This window comes from Carcharhinus amblyrhynchos, chromosome 20 (genome assembly GCF_965287045.1).
Source record: "Carcharhinus amblyrhynchos chromosome 20, sCarAmb.v2.hapA, whole genome shotgun sequence".
Lineage (NCBI taxonomy): Eukaryota > Metazoa > Chordata > Chondrichthyes > Carcharhiniformes > Carcharhinidae > Carcharhinus > Carcharhinus amblyrhynchos.
The window spans coordinates 21,394,477-21,415,208 of NC_137343.1; the positions used below are offsets into that span (position 1 = coordinate 21,394,477).

The window sequence follows — 20,732 nt, forward strand, 5'->3', positions numbered from 1 at the left end:
GTTTATTTGTTAGTGTTACAAGTAGGCTTACGTTAACACTGCAATAAAGTTATTGTGATAATCCCCTAGTCATCACACTTCGGCGCCTGTTCTGGTACACTGAGGAAGTTTTTAGCACAGTCAATGCACCTAATCAGCACGTCTTTCAGAATGTGGGAAGAAACTGGAGCACCCAGAGGAAACTCATGCAGACACGGGGAGAGCGTGCAGACTCTGCACAGACAGTGATGCAAGCTGGGAAGCAGATCTTTGGTGCTGTGAGGCAGCAGTACTAACCACTGTGTCACCATGCGGCCCTTATACCGTTAGCACAGATTATCCACTGAGACAATGCTGCATGTTAGTGATAGGGAAAAATAATGTGCAGGGTGTCTCTCGAATGTGAGATAGGCCAAATTCGTACGGTGGCTGATTAAATGCTGCATGTGTTAAGTTAACATTTGACAACCAGACAGTTCAATAAGTTTAATGAAAAGCCTGTTCTTGCCTTCTCGCCTTAAACCTTCCTGTTGTATGAATGTGTTTGATTGTTGACTCCGTACCAAAGTACATTTCCAACATGGAACAGTACATTTAATATGAGCTGAATGGTTTTAAGTAGCTAAAAATTGTGATGGGCACTAACAGCATTTTGACAGTTCCAAGTAGAATGATCACAAATGCTACTCTGTAAATTGGGCATGATCACATCTTGCATGGACCTATGGCCTCACTCACTAAAGAAGATTCCACAAAGTTAGACAAATTTGCATTCTAATATGGATGGCAAGGGTTTGGTTTAGGTTAGAGGGTCATTGTTTTTTAACTGGTCGGCGCAACATCGTGGGCCGAAGGGCCTGTTCTGCGCTGTAATGTTCTATGTTCTATGTTCTAATATATCACTTTGTCATGAAAAAATATCAAGGAAGTCCAAAGATGTGCGGGTTAGGTTGATTGGCTACGCTAAGAAATTGCCCCTTAGTGTCTAGGGATGCGTAGGTTAGAGGGTAGAATATGTAGGAATATGGGGGTAGGGCCTGGGTGGGATTGTGTTCGCTGCAGACTTGATGGGCTGAAGGGCCTCTTTCTGCAGTGTAGGGTTCTCTGATTCTATGAAGTGCAAGAAATTGGAGTATTTTCTGCTGGTAATGTTCTGATTATATATTGTAAACTGTGGGAACATGTGAGGAAGATAATTCAGGCAGGTACAGAGTGACTGTGTAACTAGAACTGGGGCATTTGATATTTAAATAAGCCTAGAAATATTGCAGACAGATGTTTACCCAAGGCAATTTAGAAGGAATGGATATAGATTGTTGTGGTGGGGAGCCAAGAGAGGAGGACTTACTTAGTTATATCAGATCAACATGAAGGCAGTTCACTGTACGAGATAAGTCTGGTAAGAAATCTCACAACACCAGGTTAAAGTCCAACTGGTTTATTTAGTAATAAACGCCACGAGCTTTCGGAGCACTGCTGCTTCGTCAGGTGAGTTCACCTGATGAAGCAGCGCTCCAAAAGCTCGTGGCGTTTACTACCAAATAAACCTGTTGGACTTTAACCTGGTGTTGTGAGACTTCTTACTGTGTTTACCTCAGTCCAACGCTGGCATCTCCACATCATGAGATAAGTCTGACAGCATGATGTCCCCAACTCTTTGTGATGATCTTAATAAAGTAAATTTTATTAAGAGAAGAAAAAATTAATAAAGTAAACCAGAAGTACATTTAACTAACGTTACACAGTTTCTGTACTCTAAACAGTTTCAAACAGTCTAAACTACCTTCAGAGCAGACTCTCTGTAATCTGACAGGTTTGAACAGGTTCTTTAGGATTCAAAGGAAGAGATGCAATGTGTGAAGGTGTTATAGGAAAGGTGGGTGAAGGGAATTTACTTTTCTTTTAAACTCTGAAAGTGAAAACAGAGAGATTATGCTAATTAAGACTGGGAGAGTGCAGTTCTAAAGAAATGAGGTCAGATGAGGGAAAATGTATGTAAGGATTTACTGAAATCCGTGCAAGGGAGTTTTTTTTTAAGATCTCAGCCAAGAGCTGTTTACCTCCCAGCAAGCAGTGTGTGTAAAGGAAGCCTTATTTGAAAAGCTAACTGCTGGTTTACCTCAGAAGCAACACCAAGAAATGTAAAAGCATTTTGTGGTAAAAGTTACTGGATTTTTATAGATCTTAAAATCTATACAACGTTATGGAACAGATTACAGAGAGTCCATTCTGAAGGTAGTTTAGACTGTTTGGAATTGTTTAAAGTAGGAATATTGAATAAAGTTAGCGAAGTGTCCTTCTAGTTTACTTTACTGTTTTTTCCTTCTATTTCTTAACAAAAGAAATTTTGTTAACAAAATTAACAATTTTATTAAAATCATCACAAAAAGTCGGGAACATTATTTTCTAGATCAATACCTCTCCTCATACCATACAAATTGTAAACACAGTTGAGGATCGTTGTTCCAAGTTTCTCCTCGGGATGTGAACAACTCAGCATTGACCATTAGCAATGCTTCAACTTCAAAGTGTCTAAATAAAATTCCACAGTGAGATAGGTGTTAGGGAGCCAAGGGAGGAGGACTTATTTAGTTACATCACATCAACATGGAGACAGTTCATTGTATGGGATAGGTCTGACAGCATTGGATACTACAAGACCAGAAGAACCAATGTGACATTTGTGGTCAGACCCAGAGTGTGGAAATCTGCTGTGGATGATGGGGGAAGACGAGCTTATTGCAGGGCTGGCCAAACGTTCTGAATCTTAGAGCCACCTGACTTCAGACATTCAAGAGCCGTGAGACACAGGCAAACTTAAGACACACATTTTTATTAGGTCTTCAGTAAGGTCCTACTGGTTGACAAAGCTAATCACTGCTAGGGGTAGAGGCCTCACGATTCTCCATCCTGGATACAAATCTTTGAAAATCTGGCTGAAATATGTTGCCAAGATAGTCTGAAGGAGCTTGTCAGGTATTGAATTATAAGGAACAAGGTCACAGAATGCAGTGATTCATGGCAGTATGTTGGATCAAAAATTGAAAGAAGTCACACATTAGTCTTCTTGAGTTGAGGATTCTTGACTTCCAGTACAAACTTTTGGAACTCCATTGTAGATTTGGATTAATGCAGCATCTTTAAACCCTGACCCTCCTGTTTCTGTAACTAAGGGTTAGAGCATTGACAGCCAATTGTTGATCCTGTCAAACGTGAATGGGTTCACAAGAAAAGTAAAGCAGGATCTCAATCAAGTCATCAAACTTGCACCATAGTCCTTGCAATTTATTTCTGCATTCTGCCAATGTGCAATCATTGACATCACCACTGATCTGGGAAATACACTTGTCTGCAGTGTAGCGCGAAATTAGAGTACTTGTTATTAGTCACTCAAGTTTTGTGTTTTTTAGATCTAAAATTGCAGCAACATTCTTACTTACAAATTCCCCATCAAAGAATGAAGGCTTAGTACCTATGATATTCCACGACACAGCAACACTAATGTTGCTATGTTCAGTTTTGAGGCAGCCTCCTGGCTGAAAGTAGAATCTGCTGACTATTTAGGCAAGATCTTAACCTGGTTAGCTCATTTCTCCACAGTTCTGACTTGGGGGGATATTCCAAAGAAAGATTTCTGTGTTTCATTTCACATTGACGCTTCTAGCTTTGTTGTGAGTGAGAAACCAAAATTTCCCACCTTTAACAGTGAATATAAAATCTTCCTTCATTTTGTTTCAAATGTTAGTTTTCTTCATCCTTCCGTTTCTCACAACTTGATTTTGCCAGTGTCATTCACAAAGTTTGAAGGGTTTATTGGTGTTAACCTGTGACAAATTTGCAGCTGTTCGTGTGTATATATGGTTTTTTCAAAAAAAACCTTAGCTTTTTGCCTTCTTGCCTTCCAGGCTTCCTTTCCACACAATCCACATGGTGGCAAACACAATTGAGGCAGATCAAGAGTACCTTTTGCCTCACTTTGACCTAACCATGTTAGCCACTATGAGCGTGTGTGTTCTCTACTTTCAGATGAGACTTTCCAGTAGCTGTTGTTCCCAGTCTCAGTTTTTTCTCATCCCAGTCCAGTTATATCTTAGCAAAAAGAGGTTCAATTTGGGTAACCAGAGGACCTGCTCAAAAATGGTGTTGATCGCTTGACCCATACAGCCCTTTGTCAGACCAGCAGGAAGCTCCACAGTGCTGCTGCCTGCTGTTCCATGAAGCCAGCTATTTCCCATGGTCATTTTGAAGCTTCACTGCACCCACAAAAAAACATCAGGCAGGATTTTAAATTCAGCAGGGGTGGAAATCAGTGGGAGTGCACTCTTATGTCTAAATGCCCACATGTGGTTTGCAGGCCACAGTTTGGTCAACTGTGAAACTTATTGGAAAGGTGAGCTAAGTTAGGCCAAATTACTTCCTTTACTCAGTGTTAGTGCTGAGATAACCCACTTTCACCTACACTGCACAATTTTGAGTGAATTAACCTATCCCTCACAGAGGGCAATGTGCTGAGTTAACCCACTCCCTCACAGAGGGCACTGTGCTGAGTTAACCCACTCCCTCACAGAGAGCACTGTGCTAAGTTAACCCACTCCCTCACAGAGGGCAGTGTGCTGAGTTAACCCACTCCCTCACAGAGGGCACTGTGCTGAGTTAACCCACTCCCTCACAGAGGGCAGTGTGCTGAGTTAACCCACTCCCTCACAGAGGGCACTGTGCTGAGTTAACCCACTCCCTCACAGAGGGCACTGTGCTGAGTTAACCCACTCCCTCACAGAGGGCAGTGTGCTGAGTTAACCCACTCCCTCACAGAGGGCACTGTGCTGAGTTAACCCACTCCCTCACAGAGGGCACTGTGCTGAGTTAACCCACTCCCTCACAGAGAGCACTGTGCTGAGTTAACCCACTCCCTCACAGAGGGCACTGTGCTGAGTTAACCCACTCCCTCACAGAGGGCACTGTGCTGAGTTAACCCACTCCCTCACAGAGAGCACTGTGCTGAGTTAACCCACTCCCTCACAGAGGGCAGTGTGCTGAGTAAACCCACTCCCTCACAGAGGGCACTGTGCTGAGTTAACCCACTCCCTCACAGAGAGCACTGTGCTGAGTTAACCCACTCCCTCACAGAGGGCACTGTGCTGAGTTAACCCACTCCCTCACAGAGGGCACTGTGCTGAGTTAACCCACTCCCTCACAGAGGGCACTGTGCTGAGTTAACCCACTCCCTCACAGAGGGCACTGTGCTGAGTTAACCCACTCCCTCACAGAGGGCAGTGTGCTGAGTTAACCCACTCCCTCACAGAGAGCACTGTGCTGAGTTAACCCACTCCCTCACAGAGGGCAGTGTGCTGAGTTAACCCACTCCCTCACAGAGGGCAGTGTGCTGAGTTAACCCACTCCCTCACAGAGGGCACTGTGCTGAGTTAACCCACTCCCTCACAGAGGGCACTGTGCTGAGTTAACCCACTCCCTCACAGAGGGCAATGTGCTGAGTTAAGCCACTCCCTCACAGAGGGCACTGTGCTGAGTTAACCCACTCCCTCACAGAGAGCACTGTGCTGAGTTAACCCACTCCCTCACAGAGGGCAGTGTGCTGAGTTAACCCACTCCCTCACAGAGGGCACTGTGCTGAGTTAACCCACTCCCTCACAGAGAGCACTGTGCTAAGTTAACCCACTCCCTCACAGAGAGCACTGTGCTAAGTTAACCCACTCCCTCACAGAGGGCACTGTGCTGAGTTAACCCACTCCCTCACAGAGAGCACTGTGCTGAGTTAACCCACTCCCTCACAGAGGGCACTGTGCTGAGTTAACCCACTCCCTCACAGAGAGCACTGTGCTAAGTTAACCCACTCCCTCACAGAGAGCACTGTGCTAAGTTAACCCACTCCCTCACAGAGGGCACTGTGCTGAGTTAACCCACTCCCTCACAGAGAGCACTGTGCTGAGTTAACCCACTCCCTCACAGAGGGCACTGTGCTGAATTAACCCACTCCCTCCAAGGGGGCACTGTGCTGAGTTAACCCACTCCCTCACAGAGGGCAGTGTGCTGAGTTAACCCACTCCCTCACAGAGGGCACTGTGCTGAGTTAACCCACTCCCTCCAAGGGGGCAATGTACCAAGTGAGTTAACTACCCATACCCACAGGAAACATATGTGTTAACCTGAGTGTTAACCTGCTCACACATACAGGAGGCATGTACTGACTCTATCAGGTGTTTTAACCTTCAATCTTTTGGGGGACAAATCTGTTTCTTCACTCATACCAATATACAGCAGGAGGAATTGGTGAACCTGAACAGGACAATGCAAATGAGTTAAACTCTCCACTAGCCATACCCACAGAGGCTGTACTGAATAGGTTAACCCAGTTAACAAGGAACAACACTGATTCAATCAATCTGCATACATTCACAAGAGACAGCGTTAATTAAGTTAACACAGTTACACCTACAGGGAGTAGTTGGTTACCACTTCATACACTCCTATTTACAAGTATGAAAGGAACCAATATGATGTGACATGACTCAGCCTTCAGTACATGTGACCAAGAGTGTTTCAGAGTGAGTGACCCTGGAGCACTGTGAGAAAGGACAGTTCACCTTCATTGCAACAAACAAGAACTGACAATATGGAGATTTCTCATTGGACCTTGTGAGGCAACAGACAAAGATGACATCTATCTCTTTAATCTGCATTGGGTTCCATCCCCAGTACAGAGGTGTTAAGTCAAAACAAACTGATTCTTTGCATTTCATAGAATCATAGAATCCCTACAATATAGGAGGCAATCAGCCCATCGAGTCCATCCCACCCAGGCCCTATTCCCAAAACCCCACACATTTACCCTGCTAATCCCCCTGACACTAGGGCCAATTTAGTATGGCCAATGGCACACTTTTGGAGGGAATCAGAGCACCCAGAGGAAACCCATGCAGACCCAGGGAAAATGTGCAAACTCCACACAGAAAGTGACCCAAGCCAGGAATCGAACCTAGGTCCCTGGCTCCATGAGATAGCGGTGCTAATCACTGTGCCACCATGCCAACCCAATTTCCCAATGTCCTTTTGAAAAATGTTTATTGCAATTAGTTCAGAGCTTTCAGTTGTTCCAGGTATGATTGGTTGAGACTAAAACTCCATGTGGTGGAATACTCACTCATTCTGCCGATTCTTCTTATGACAGAGGCAGTAACAACACAAGAACAGCAGAAGCAGGAGCACAAGAAACAAAACCAGAGCTCCAGCCGCGATGACACCTACTCTCCCATTGGAGCCTGTATATAAAGAGGAAGCAAAGGTTAGCAGCCCGCAACCAACATAATCCCACATACCATAATCCCATTGAGTCAGATGAGTAGGAGATATCATAATACAGCTATGAGGGGGATTATCGAAGTGTTACAGAGAGGAGTGCAAAGTATATTGGAGTGTGGCAGCAAAAGGTTTATCTGAACATTACAGTGAGGGATGTGAGCTATATTGGGAGTGTTACTGAACAGGTATAATGCATAATAATGCATAATAACGGGTATATCATTGTGTTAGTGCTGGGTATATTGGAGTGTTATGGAAAGGAATGTGAGGTATATTAGGAGTTTTACAATAAGGGATATATTGAAATGTTACAATCAAGTGTTACAATGAGGAATATGGGGTGTATCCCCATGTTACAATGTAGGATGTCAGTAGATCAGAAGGTTCCACTGAGGTTCATAGAATCTATAGTGAAGAAGGAGGCCATTTGGCCCATCAACAACAATCCCACCAGGTACTGTCCTATCCCCATAACCCCACATATTTACCCTCCTAATCCCCCTAACACTAAGGGTCAATTTAACATGGCCAATCAACCTAACCCGTACATCTTTGGAATGTGGGAGGAAACTGAAGCCCCAGGGGAAACCCACGCAGACACAGGGAGAATTTGCAAACTCCACACTGTCACCCGAGGCTGGAATTGAATCCAGGTCCTTGGCACCGTGAGGCAGCAGTGCTAACCACTGTGTCACCGTGTCACCCTATTGAAATGTTACGATCAGGAACATTTTGGAAGTGTTACAATGAGGAACATGGGGTGTATCCTCATGTTACACCGAAGGATGTGAGGGGATCAGAAGGTCCCACTGAGTTTCTATAATATCAGATGATAACGTGTATCAGAGTTTCACAGCGATCTGCAAATTTTGAAATTGTGACCTCCACACCAAAGTCTCGGGCTTTTATACAGATCAAAGGAAGTGGTGGCCCCAATACTGAGCTCTGGGGAATCCCAAAACATACCTTCCTGTAGTTCAAAAAAAAACAACTGTTCACCATTAGATGCTGTCATTCTGTTTCCTGTCATTCAGCCAAATTGTTATCTACACTGCCACTGTCCTTTTTGTTCCAAGTCAAAAAACTCAATTAATGTAGTTAAACATGATCTGCCTTTAACAAACCATGTTGGTTTTGCTCAATTAATCACATCTGTCTTCGTAACTGTTAATATTGCCCTGAATTATCTATTCGATAAATGTTCCCATTACAGAGGTTGACCTGTAGTTGCTGGGATTATCCTTGCACTCTTTTTTGAACTAGGCTAAAACATTTGCAATTCTAGAGCCTTCTGGCACTACCCCAGTTTCTAAAGAGGATTGAATATTTATGACCAGTTCCATAAATATCCACCCTTACTTCCGCCAGTATCTTGGATGTTTTTGTCAAGTCCTGGTGGCTTATCAACTGTTAAGTAGAGCCAGCCTTTATAATGTCTCCTCTTTATCAAATTTTTGCCCAACTAGTATCTCAATTACTTCCTCTTTATGTCTTTCACAACAGTTTTTCCCTTAGTAAAGACAGATGCCAAATAGTCAGTTAGAACATCAGCCCTCTACCTCTGTGTAAGTCCCCTTTTAGATCTCTATCCCCACTCCTTTTACAAACTATTTACCATTTATATGACTATAGGAAACCTTTGGATTTCCTTTCATGTTATCTGCCAGTCCCTTCTCACACTTTCTTCTTTGCTTCTTTGAGTTATTTTTTCATTATTCTTCTGAACTTTCTCAATTCAGCCTTGTGCTCAATTGCATTATTAACCTGAAACCTATGACACACACTGGTCTGTAATGTCCTGTCAGTCCAGCATCAGATTTGGGAGGATATCCAAAGATGCACGTGGAAATCTCTCCTTGAAGCTCCCACATAAGCATTTGCATAGTAATTATCCAGAAGCGTTAACATCCCCTGGAATTACACTGCACTAGAAACCATCTGACAAAGCAATTTTAATTGTTAACTTTGGTTGGTTCTGCCAGTGTTACACTGATAGTCACTCTGGAAGAATTAGAAGAAATAAAACCACTTCTAATTTCACCGTTACTATTTTAAATAACTAGATCGAAGCCCACACAAAACTCCCCTGACACTCCTGACCCTACAGGGGACTCCCACATCCATGTCGTCCTCCCCCCACCCCACCCACGACCGCTAAACACCTCCCCCCTGCAGTATTATTCCAGTCTGACTCCCCTCCCCACCCCTGACAAGATGTGGCCCCATCCCCTGACTAATCCACCCAAATCCCCAACCCTAACTCAATCTGATGGACACCAACCCCCTTCAACCAGACCTAACATGCCCCTCGCCCACACCCCCCCAGCAACCCATCCTGCAACACCTCAAACTGACCCTAATCTGCTCCTGACCCAACCCCTCTGAACCTCACCCAACTCCCACCTCCGACTCAACCTGACTATCTTACTGAACTCCACATCTCCAACCCAACCTAAACCCCACAATCCCATCTTGACCCGCCCCTCATACCCCCAACTAGGCCTCATTTCCCCTGACCTGCTATCGACCCCAACCCGACCAAATCCTAACCTCCAATATCCCGATCTGACCCCATACCAAACTGCTTCTGACCCAACCCGGCTGCACTTCACCCTAGTTGTCGTTTCCCCCTCCCCCCACCAACCCGGCCCCTTCACTGCTCAAGCACGACCCCAACCCGGCCTGACCCAATCTGCTTTCCCTCCGACCTGACCTCCATAATAGAATAGAATGGAATTCCTACAGTGCAGAAGGAGGCCATTTGGTCCATCGAGCCTGCACTGACAACAATCCAATCCAGGCCAAATACCATGCTAATCCCCTCACACAATGGGACAATTTAGCATGGCCAATCTACCTAACCTGCACATCTTTGGACACTAATTGTGATGCTTTTGGTAAACGGTAATCCCTTAAAGATAGAAGATAGAGCCAGCCTTTATAATGTCTCCTCTTTATCACAACGATAGGAGAACACACATTTTACTACTTGCATTAGGGAGCCCAGCCATTGGGTTTTAAGGGTATAGCAGCAAAACTGACAACGTACACAGGAGAAACCATCATGATAGGTGTACTACCACAGTACCCGTGAGCTATCAGCTGCATCCAGCCCAGCTCCCAGAAATCATTGCGTGAGGCCAGGGATCAAATCTTCTGAGTTGTGATTGGCTCAAGGAAATCAAGTTAAATTGGATGGAGATGTTCCAAGTGTGGGAAGGGGGACTGTCTGAGTAACTGAAGAGGTGTGAGAGTGACTTTTGTCATGATTTGCGTAAAATAAAGGGGGTCCAGGCAAAGATCGATGCAGATCCAGAGGCAACCCTCATTTTCTCATGGCAAATCCATATGCCTTGTGAGAAGAGCTGGACTTAGAATTGAAAAGACTGGAACAACTAGGTACCATTCAGCCAGTTTAATTCATGAAGTGGGCAGCACCCATAGTCCCCACGGTAAAGCCTGACAAGATCGTCCGCATCTGTACAGGGACTACAATTTAATAATTAATCAGGCTGCCAAGTTAGCTAAGTAGCCAATTCTGAAGACTTGTATGCAAAGCTGGCCTGAAGTCAATCCTATACAAAGTTGGATGTGAGCCACGCCTATTAGCAACTTGAGTTAGGCAATGCTTCCTGAGGTTATGTTGGGATTAACACATAAAAGGCTTTGTTTCAGTATATATGCTGACTCTTTGGTATGCCATCGGCATGCGCTGTTTTCCAGAGAACAATGGAGAGTTTGTTGCAAGTGCTTCCACATGTTGTAGCATATCTGGTAATGTTTTGATAACTGGATCGACAGAAGCTGAGCACTTAGCTAACTTAGAAGAGGTACTCAAGAGGTTCACCGCAAGGAGAAATATACTTTTCAAGCCACTAATGTAGGCAACTGAGGATACTGTGTAGATGCACAAGGATTATACCCCTTGGAAAATTATGTCAGAAAATAAAAGAGGTGCCAGTCCTCAGAAATACATTTCAACTCAAGGCATTCTTAGGAATGGTGAGATATTGTGGGCAGTTTTTATCGAATTTGTCGATATTATTGGCCACATGAAATTATTTTGGCATTGAATTTCTGAAACATGTTGCCAGTTTCAGTGCAGCAAAACAAGTATTAGACTAGCAGGGATCTGCTGGTGGCCAAAGTAAGGCACAAGATACAAACAGGTTGGGCCAAAGAGCCAGCTTCTGAAGAGATGAAATCATATTATATATGAAGGGATGAATTAAGTTGGGAAGATTGCGTCATGCTTGGGGGAGCAAGAGTAGTCGTTCCTGTGCCAGGAAGGGAATTGCTTTTGGCTGAATTACATAGTTCCATCCAGGTATATCCAAGACGAAGATGCTCGTTGGGAATTATATTTGGTGGCCTGGCATTAACACTAACATTGAGAATCTAGTGAAGCATTGTGAACAGTGCCAATTGCAACAAAGGTTGCCTGCCATGACCCCACTGCAGCTGTGGAAACGGCCTGGCCAGCTATGGGTATGAGTCCATGTTGATTATGTTGGGCCACTTTTGGGCACAATGTTTTTGTTCCAGGTCGATGTCCATTCAAATTGGTGGAAGTTGTTGAAATTACGTCTTTGACATTACATGCTACAGTTGAGAAATTGCATCAGTGTTTTTCAACCCATGTTGGAAAATGGTATGAACAAAGAACAAAGAACAAAACAGCCTGGGAAACAGGCCCTTCGGCCCAACGAGCCTGCGCTGCCATTGGCCCTCACATTTGCTGAATTTCAAAATTTCATCTCCATGAATGGAATGTAGGGAGCGCAATGATACGGTGCCTTTAAGAACTGTATTTTTATCTGTTTCTTGTAAGGGTATATTTGAATTTCAGCGGTTTTATATGGCACCATTTTGCCTGGTCAGCAGGTAGCTCTAAAGTTGTGAATGTAAGATTATGACTGAATTTAGCTAATGTTGTCTAAACAGTGTTAATGCATTTTTGTTTACTTAGTTTTCTCTTGAGAAGGACTTTGATTAGGTTGATTGACAGAGTCATATGATTAATGGGCAGAGTTAGGCTTGCAGAAAAGACTGTGTTTTGGTTTCATTTTTTTAAAAATCAGGAGCTAACTGGAGCTGTTTAAAAGAGGTGGCTCTCTCTGAAAAGATCTCTCTCTCTCTAGAGGTGTTCAAAAAGCTCTAGGATTGTTAAGAATACATACTCCTGCATTGTTTGCTGTTTTTGAAGAGGGGTTTTACATCTGTAAGAGGAGTATTGCTTGAATTGGGACGAATAGAGATAGATTAACAGTTAAGAAATGTATTTTTACATGTTTAAGTATTGTTTAAATGTTAAACCAATTCATTTGTTATAGTTAAACTGCATTGTTAAATAAAGTTTGTTTTAATAAAAGCTTCATAGTTTGTCAACAGAATCACACCTAGAGTGAAACATCTTATCCTCACATTAATGCCAAAAATAACAAATAGTTGAGGTCTTGTCTAACTTCAGAATATATCTTTGAGTTTCTGATCTGTTCCTTAACAGGAGACAGTGGCATTGTCACTGTACGGGAGTAATCCAGAGACCTGGGGACCTGGGTTCGAAACCTACTGTGGCAGATGGTGAAATTTCGATTCAATAGAAATCTGGAATTAAAAGTCTAATGATAACCAAGAAACCATTGTCAATTGACGTAAAAAACCCATCTGGTTCACTAATGCCCTTTAGGGAAGGAAATCTGCCATCCTTACCTGCTCTGGCCTATATGCGACTCCATATCCACAGCAATGTGGTTGACTCTTAAATGCCCTCAAGGAAGGGCAATAAATGCTGGCCCAGCCAGTGATGGCCACATGAAAGATTAAAAAAATCAGGACTGCACCTTATCACCCAGCATTCAATGGCCTGGCTAAATAAGCAATCCAAATCTTCAAGGTGAGCTTTAAGAAGCAGTCAGAGGTGACCCCAGAGACCAGAATCTCTATAGAACCATTCCACACTCTACTACAAGAGTGCTTCCAGCAGCATTATTGATGGGCCAGTGTCTTAGGATCAGATTAAGCCTATTGTTTCCAAATTTGCCAGGGAGGGTAGAAGTCGGTTAGTACAATCATAAGAAAAGTTATGATTCAGGCAAATCAGTCGGGTGGTTTTTCAGTGGATGAAACTGTGAATGCCAGAAATTTTGGAAGCAGCTCGAATTGGGTTCCAGAAGTTGTTTTATCAAAAGCAGGATCTTTGTCTTATGAAGTGAACGTACAAAGAAGAATCATCCGGAAACGTGTAGACCATTTACGAGCACGCGAGTTGTCCCAGCAACCAGTGCTGCCAGCTGAAACCATATTGCCAACAGGAATTGGTGTTGACTGAAGTACTAAGTCAATCTGTGACAGGCAAGTCCGTCATTCCCATGGAAACCAATGAAGTTGAGATACCAGTAATGAGGAAATACCTGGTATAGAAGTTACTGCAGAAAATACCCCAGTGGGAGCATCCCCGACAGGGGAATTACACTGCTCCATTAGAAATCGGAAACCACCTGGAAGAGTCATGATGACTGATTCATATGTTAAATTTTCTAATTGTTGGGGGCTAATTAATTACTTATTTTAATTGTATAAAAGACTTGGGGGGGGGGAGCGGGAGGGATGTGGTATTTGTCCCCTTTAAGGGCCCTACTGCAGAGAGGGTCACATGACCCAGGTCAAGGTCCAGGGTGAGAGGTCACTCTAGTAAGTCTGAGCTTGCCTCACAGATTTGATTCTGGAAGCTGAGTGGCAGCACTTGGCTGCAAAACCTCTGTTACACTCGTATGTAAACAAACGTTACAATTGTTATTTGCCTAGCTGCTGAACCGGAGTTATTACATTGAGCCAGGTCGATTCTAACCCCACTGGACTTGTCATCACAGTTCACTGTTTCTTTTTATTGCTCTTTTCCACAGCTGAACCAAACTTCAGAACACTATTTTCATTGTCCCCCTTCCCTGGATCCAGATTGAGCAGTTACCCTTTGTTCACTGGGCTAGAAACATGCTGATGGAAAGAACTAAAGTTTAGTTATTAGTCGCAAGTAGGCTTACATTAACACTGCAATGAAGTCACTATGAAAATCCCCTGGTGGCCATCGCTCCAGTGTCTATTTGGGTACACTGAGGGAAACTTTAGCATGGCCAATTCACCTAACCAGTATATCTTTCAGACTGTTTGAGGAAATAATGTGACTGAACATTAATAATGTGACTTTGATAATGTGACTGAACGCATTGACGAAGGAAGTGCCGTGGACGTGGTGTACATGGACTTCAGCAAGGCGTTTGATAAGGTCCCCCATGCAAGACTTCTTGAGAAGGTGAGAGGGCATGGGATCCAAGGGCCTTTGGCCTTGTGGATCCAGAACTGGCTTGCCTGCAGAAGGCAGAGAGTGGTTGTGGATGGGTCTTTTTCTGAATGGAGGTCAGTCACCAGTGGAGTGCCCCAGGGATCTGTTCTAGGACCCTTGCTGTTTGTCATTTTCATAAATGACCTGGATGAGGAAGTGGAAGGATGGGTAAGTAAGTTCGCTGATGACACGAAGGTCGGTGGTGTTGTGGATGGTCTGGAAGGATGGCAAAAGTTGCAGCAGGACATAAATAGGATGCAGGACTGGGCGGAGAAGTGGCAGATGGACTTCAACGCGGATAAATGCGTAGTCGTCCATTTTGGCAGAACCAACGGGATGAACGAGTACACTATCAAGGGCAGGAGTCTTGGTAGTGTTGAGGAGCAGAAGGATCTTGGGGTCCGGGTCCACAGGACTCTTAAATTGGCCTCGCAGGTGGAAGAGGTGGTCAAGAAGGCGTATGGTGTACTGGCCTTCATTAATCGAGGGATTGAGTTTAGGAGTCGGGAGGTAATGCTGCAACTTTATAAGACCCTTGTCAGGCCTCATTTGGAGTATTGTGCGCAGTTCTGGTCGCCTCACTATAGGAAAGACGTGGAAGCTATTGAAAGGGTACAGAGGAGATTTACAAGGATGTTGCCTGGACTGGGAGGCATGCCTTATGAAGTTAGGTTGAGGGAACTGGGTCTCTTTTCCCTGGAGAGACGTAGGTTGAGAGGCGACCTGATAGAGGTTTATAAAATGTTGAGAGGAATAGATAGGGTGGATTCTCAGAGGCTATTTCCCCGGGTTGAAATGGTCGCTACGAGAGGACACAGATTGAAGGTGCGGGGAGGCAAGTACAGAAGTGATGTTAGGGGTAAGTTTTTCACTCAGAGGGTGGTGAGTGAATGGAATCGGCTGCCGTCAGTGGTGGTGGAGGCGAACTTGCTGGGGTCTTTTAAAAGACTTCTGGATGAGTATATGGGGTTTTATGGGATTGGGGGTTATAGATAGGTGTTGATGTGATCGGCGCAACTCGTGGGCCGAAGGGCCTGTTTGTGCTGTAGTGTTCTATGTTCTATAAACAGGAGCACCCAAAGGAAATCCATGCAGACACAGGGAGAACGTGCAGACTCCGCACAGTGACACAAGCCCGGAATCGAGCCCAGATCCCTGGTGCTATGCTAATCACTGTGCCACCCACTCTTCTAAACATATTCATAAACTCTCTACCTTTTACACTATTACTAGTCTAGTCTCTACTGAGATAGTTAAAGTCCCCCATTATTAGTCCTCAGCACCTCTGTGAATCCCTTGAAAATGTCTTCCTTTATATCTTTCCACAAGTTGTTAGCCTATAGAATACACCCAGTAGTGTAATGATACCTCTATTGTTTCTTAGGGCTAACCAGCTAGATCCTATCCTTGACCCCTCTGAGACATCCTCTCTTTCCAGCACTGCAATATCCTCCTCAATTAATATTGCCACCATTCCCATTTTCTTTCCTTCCCTGAAGATCTTGCATCCATGAATATTTAGTGGGCCAGCCCCATCTGAGTGAAGACTGAGAATGAACTCCTGACATTGAGTGTTAGGGTCCGATGAAAGATGAAAATGCTACGGTCTTTCCAAGAAATCTCAGTGCAAAATACCATGGCCTGGGGAGGGGGCTGCAGAGCTGGGAGGTGGAAGTCAGGTCAGGTCGGACTGGGAGGGAGGGGAATGGGTTGGACTGGACTGGGAGTTTGGTTGTGGTGGTGGGAGGAAGGAGGGGAAGGGGGAGTTTGGGTCAGGCCGGGAGATGTTGTGGTGGTGTGGGGGATCTGCTGCTCCACTGGGGTGTGGGGGGTTGGCGGGGGGGTGGGGGGGGTGTCATGTGTGTGGGGAGTGTCCTGAAAAAGGTTGCATCTGGGTGTTTAAATAGTTACGCTGGATTTAGAAGTCATTTTTTTTCTCCTTCCAATTCTTTCAGATTAACTATCAAGGTGAAACTGGCAGAACTATCTGAAGTTAGCGATTTAAGTTGCTTCTGTCATATGGTATCCAGTCCAGCGCAATTGGGAAGTTAGCATTTCAGGACAATTCCTGGGTAACCTGGGACTTCAAAGAGAGTTCCCCTTGTGCATCACTGGGGGACTCAGGAAGTTATGGGTCCATGTGTCAGGACAGAGCAATACTTATCCAACAATCTGCTCAGAATCAGAAGAGACTCGCAGTCTTGTTATCAGTGAGTTATTCCACTTGGTCATCTGGTCAGATAAATATAGAATCTGGCAGGACTCTCATGTGTCTAAGACACAGATCCCACTGTATCCAAACTGGGTTAAAACCTCAGACAAAAGCTTCATTCACAAAATCTGTTGTGATGGCATGATTCCTTAGGACAGCAACCTCAGCCCAGCCATTTTCAACAATGACTCTCCCTCTATCACTTGATCAAGGGTGGGACTGTGTGCTGATAACACTCCAGTATTCAGCTTCATTCACAATTCCTCCAATAATGGGACAGCCCACTTGCCTCTTAACCAGTTCACAGTAGAATTTCCATGTTGGAAGAATTGAGAATCGAAAGATCCGGATGCTTATTTATCTGCCACAGTTTTGTTCTGGGAGATAGGCATGTAGAGTCATAGAATCCTACAATGTAGAAGGAGGCCATTCAGCCCATCAAGTCTGCACCGACCACAATCCCATCCAGGCCTTATCCCCATAACCCCATGCATTTACCCTGCTATTCTCCTGACACTAAGGGGCAATTTACCATGGCCAATCAACCTAACCTACACATCTTTGGAGTGTGGAGGATAACTGGAGCATCTGGAGGAAACCCACACAGACACAGGGAGAACGTGCAGGCTCCACACAGACAGTGACCCAAGCCGGGAATCACACCCGGGTCCCTGGCGCTGTGAGGCAGCAGTGCTAACCACTGTGCCGCATTCAATTCAGTTTGTGACTGGCACGCAATACAGTAGCACTCGGTTCAGTTTAACCCAGCTATAATCGTGAGAACTTTGTCCAGTCATTTCTGGCACAACATAAGCTTTCGAAGGCGCCCCTTGTCTCTTCTGTCTGACTGTGTCCTGAAATTAATAGAAGACCCGCTCAGCAGAGGTCAGTCAGTTGTCAAGTTATACAGACCAGGAATATTCCCAATGTTGAATTAGATCATTTCAACCTGGTAAGACTGTTAAGAAGCTACAGCTTACGAAAATGCAGAGGAAAAGGCAAGGGAAAAAATCAAGGCACTGTATCAGGAGGAATAGACACTGAGTGACTTGTGTCCTGGAAGGCCAGGTCTGAGCGACTGTGTACAGACTGTATCAGGAGGAACAGACACTGAATTATTGTGTACTGAAGGGCCAGAGTCTGACTGACTGTCCATTGACTATATCAAGAGGAGCAGACAGTGAGTGACTGTGTGCTGGAGGAGCGGGGTCTGAGTGACTGTGTACTGATTGTATCAGGAACAGCGGTGTCTGAGTGACTGTGCGCTGACTGTATCAGGAACAGCAGTGTCTGAGTGACTGTGTGCTGATTGTAGCAGGAACAGCAGTGTCTGAGTGACTGTGTACTGACTATATCAGGAGTAGTGACTGTGTATTAACTGTGTCAGTGGGATGCAAAATATATTTTTATTTCCAGTTTGTTCCATAGTACATGCTACCGATGAGCAAACTGACTTTGTCTCGCAAATGGCTGAAATCTTGTTCGAGGTGTTGATATTAAACACCAATTTGATTGCGATATAAAGACAAAATACTGACATTTGTAACTCCTTACAGAAACGATTTTTTACAATTGAAGCAATAGCTCTGAAATTCTTCAAGCCAGGATAAAATATCTGATCTCAAGTTTGAATGAGTTAGCAATTAGAATGCTTCACAGATGCTGCAGTCCCTCTCCCCGTGCAGGAGACGTGCAGCATTGCTGTGGCTTTGCTGAAAAACAAACTATTTCCTCCTAACATCTTGATGAAACTCACTGAGGCTGCATTCACTTACCCAGAATGCAGGTGCCATGGACAGGGTCACAGTCCGCCTCGATACAGGGGCAGGGGTGGGCACAGTTGGCTCCGTAGTGTCCCGAGGGACAGCTCATGTTGCAGCTGCAAAAAGAAAGGGGAAAATGGGTTTGAGAAACAGGAGAATTGTTAAAATCTTTAAGCTGCAACCTCTCAGCAAGAGCATAGGGTCGACCACACTTAAAAGAATCACTTTCCTTTCTGTCTGTGTTTCTGCAGAACCAGTGCCACATTTACTTCACTCTCCCCAAATGGATGGGTTTTTCCACATTGCTGTCCTAATATCTGCAAATTCAATAGGTTATTTTGTTCTATAAGAAAGTTAACTTCTTATCCCAAATGCTACAATTAGAACCGACTGACCACAGGATGGAGAGGAGAAGGTGAACTTGCTGGGTTGTTTCAATGCCCTTAGGTTGACAGCCAAAAAGCTGGATGGTATCGAATGGCTCTTGGAACATGCTGTCAGACATACTGTGGGAGTAAATCTTGTCTAGTTACAGGTGATAACTGGTAGCGTGATATCTTTAAGGAGGCGATCACTGAGGGCCACATGATCAGGCCAGGCCCAATGGAGAGGCAGAGCGGGAAGCTATACCAGTTGGCTGAATGGGCACATATCCTTGATCAGGGAGGGACCTCAGCTGGAGCCAGGGAGGAGGAGAGTAAATGTGTACTACATTTCTATGAAATCCTTATTTGTATATATACATAAATATTGTTGGCAGTAAATGCTTTATAATGTGAAACCTTCAAAGTTATGACACTGGTGATGAAGATAAGCTTCCATTAGTTACAAGGGGATCGCAGTGTGCAGCTAGAGGGGAAGGGGAGCAAGCATCCAAACTGAAGGAACAAGGTGCATGCACTCATAAAAATGTCTTTAATTGGAAAAATTGAACCGTTTGACCCAAAAGTGAAAACTGGGAATAATACATAGAAAGGCTGTGTTATTTCTTTGTAGCTAATGAGATCACATCAGAGGAAAAATAAAATATGACACCATTGTAGTCTGTGATTCACAAGCTTACAACCTAGTGAGAAGTCTAACACTGCCCCACGCAAACACAAATCAGATAGTTGAATTGGTCAAAAATAATTTAACCCCGACCCCTCGGTCATTTTATTGAGGTATAACTTTCATTCAGCAGTACTGGAGCCTGAGGAGACGCTTTCTGGTGTTGTGGCCAGACTGAGAGGGTTAACACAGCACTGAGAATTCCCTATAGAGGAAGCCTTGATGGTAAACAGCAGGCCATTTAAAATAGACTGCCACCACAGGAGCCATAACCACAGTATTAGCGGAGCAAGCATTTTGTTACCTTCAAAAAGGTCTCCAACCATTGAGATTGAGAGAGTCAGGAGCCATATTGTTCATATATATATATATATATATATAGAGAGAGAGAGAGAGACATTGAAGAGCAACAGTTACAATATTCTACACGAACCAAACAGTGCATCCATCTGTTCTAGTAATTGGAGGTCACAGACCTTGTCTAATCGGTCAAGATTGAGTAAAGCAGATAAAATTAAATTGGTTTGAAATATTAAACCTACAGGATGGAGATTTTCAGGAGTTGCTATGTAAATATTCCGAGATTTTCCAAAAGTAGCTAGGGTGAATAGAGGAGAGTGAAAGCCAAAATTTATCTGAATCCCGATGCAACACCAATGTTGTTTTCAGGGCTGCCCAAAGTCCTATGCACTTCATCATAAGGTTGAAGTCAACTTCAGGAGATTGAAAGATTTAGGTGTTATGAAGCCTGTACAATTTTCTGAATGGGCTGCACCATTGTCCCGATCATCAAGATGAACTGTACTGATCCATCTGGACTCGAAACATCAGCTCTTTTCTTTCCTCACAGATGCTGCCAGACCTGCTGAGATTTTCCAGCGTTTTCTCTTTTGGTTTCAGATTCCAGCATCCGCAGTAATTTGCTTCTATTAAAAAAGTGGGTATCCATTTGGAATGAGAGAAATGCACTTTCCAGGCAGGTGGAGTTTCATATTCAGGTTTCAGGTTAGACACTAAAGGCTTACATCCTTTGGAGGATGTAGCTAAAGCCATTAAGGATATTTCACAG

At 44.2% G+C, this 20,732-nt stretch overlaps 1 protein-coding gene across 1 annotated transcript in view; it reads right to left on the reverse strand.

The window, feature by feature from the left end:
* Positions 1 to 20,732, reverse strand: part of scarf2 (scavenger receptor class F, member 2) — a 96,169-nt gene that overhangs the window by 15,110 nt on the left and 60,327 nt on the right. The window contains exons 7-8 of the mRNA XM_080208206.1: positions 18,626 to 18,729; positions 7,139 to 7,256 (exon numbers count right to left, since the gene is read on the reverse strand). Of these exons, the coding sequence (XP_080064332.1) occupies positions 7,139 to 7,256; positions 18,626 to 18,729 (222 nt within the window). The remainder of the gene's footprint in view (positions 1 to 7,138; positions 7,257 to 18,625; positions 18,730 to 20,732) is intronic.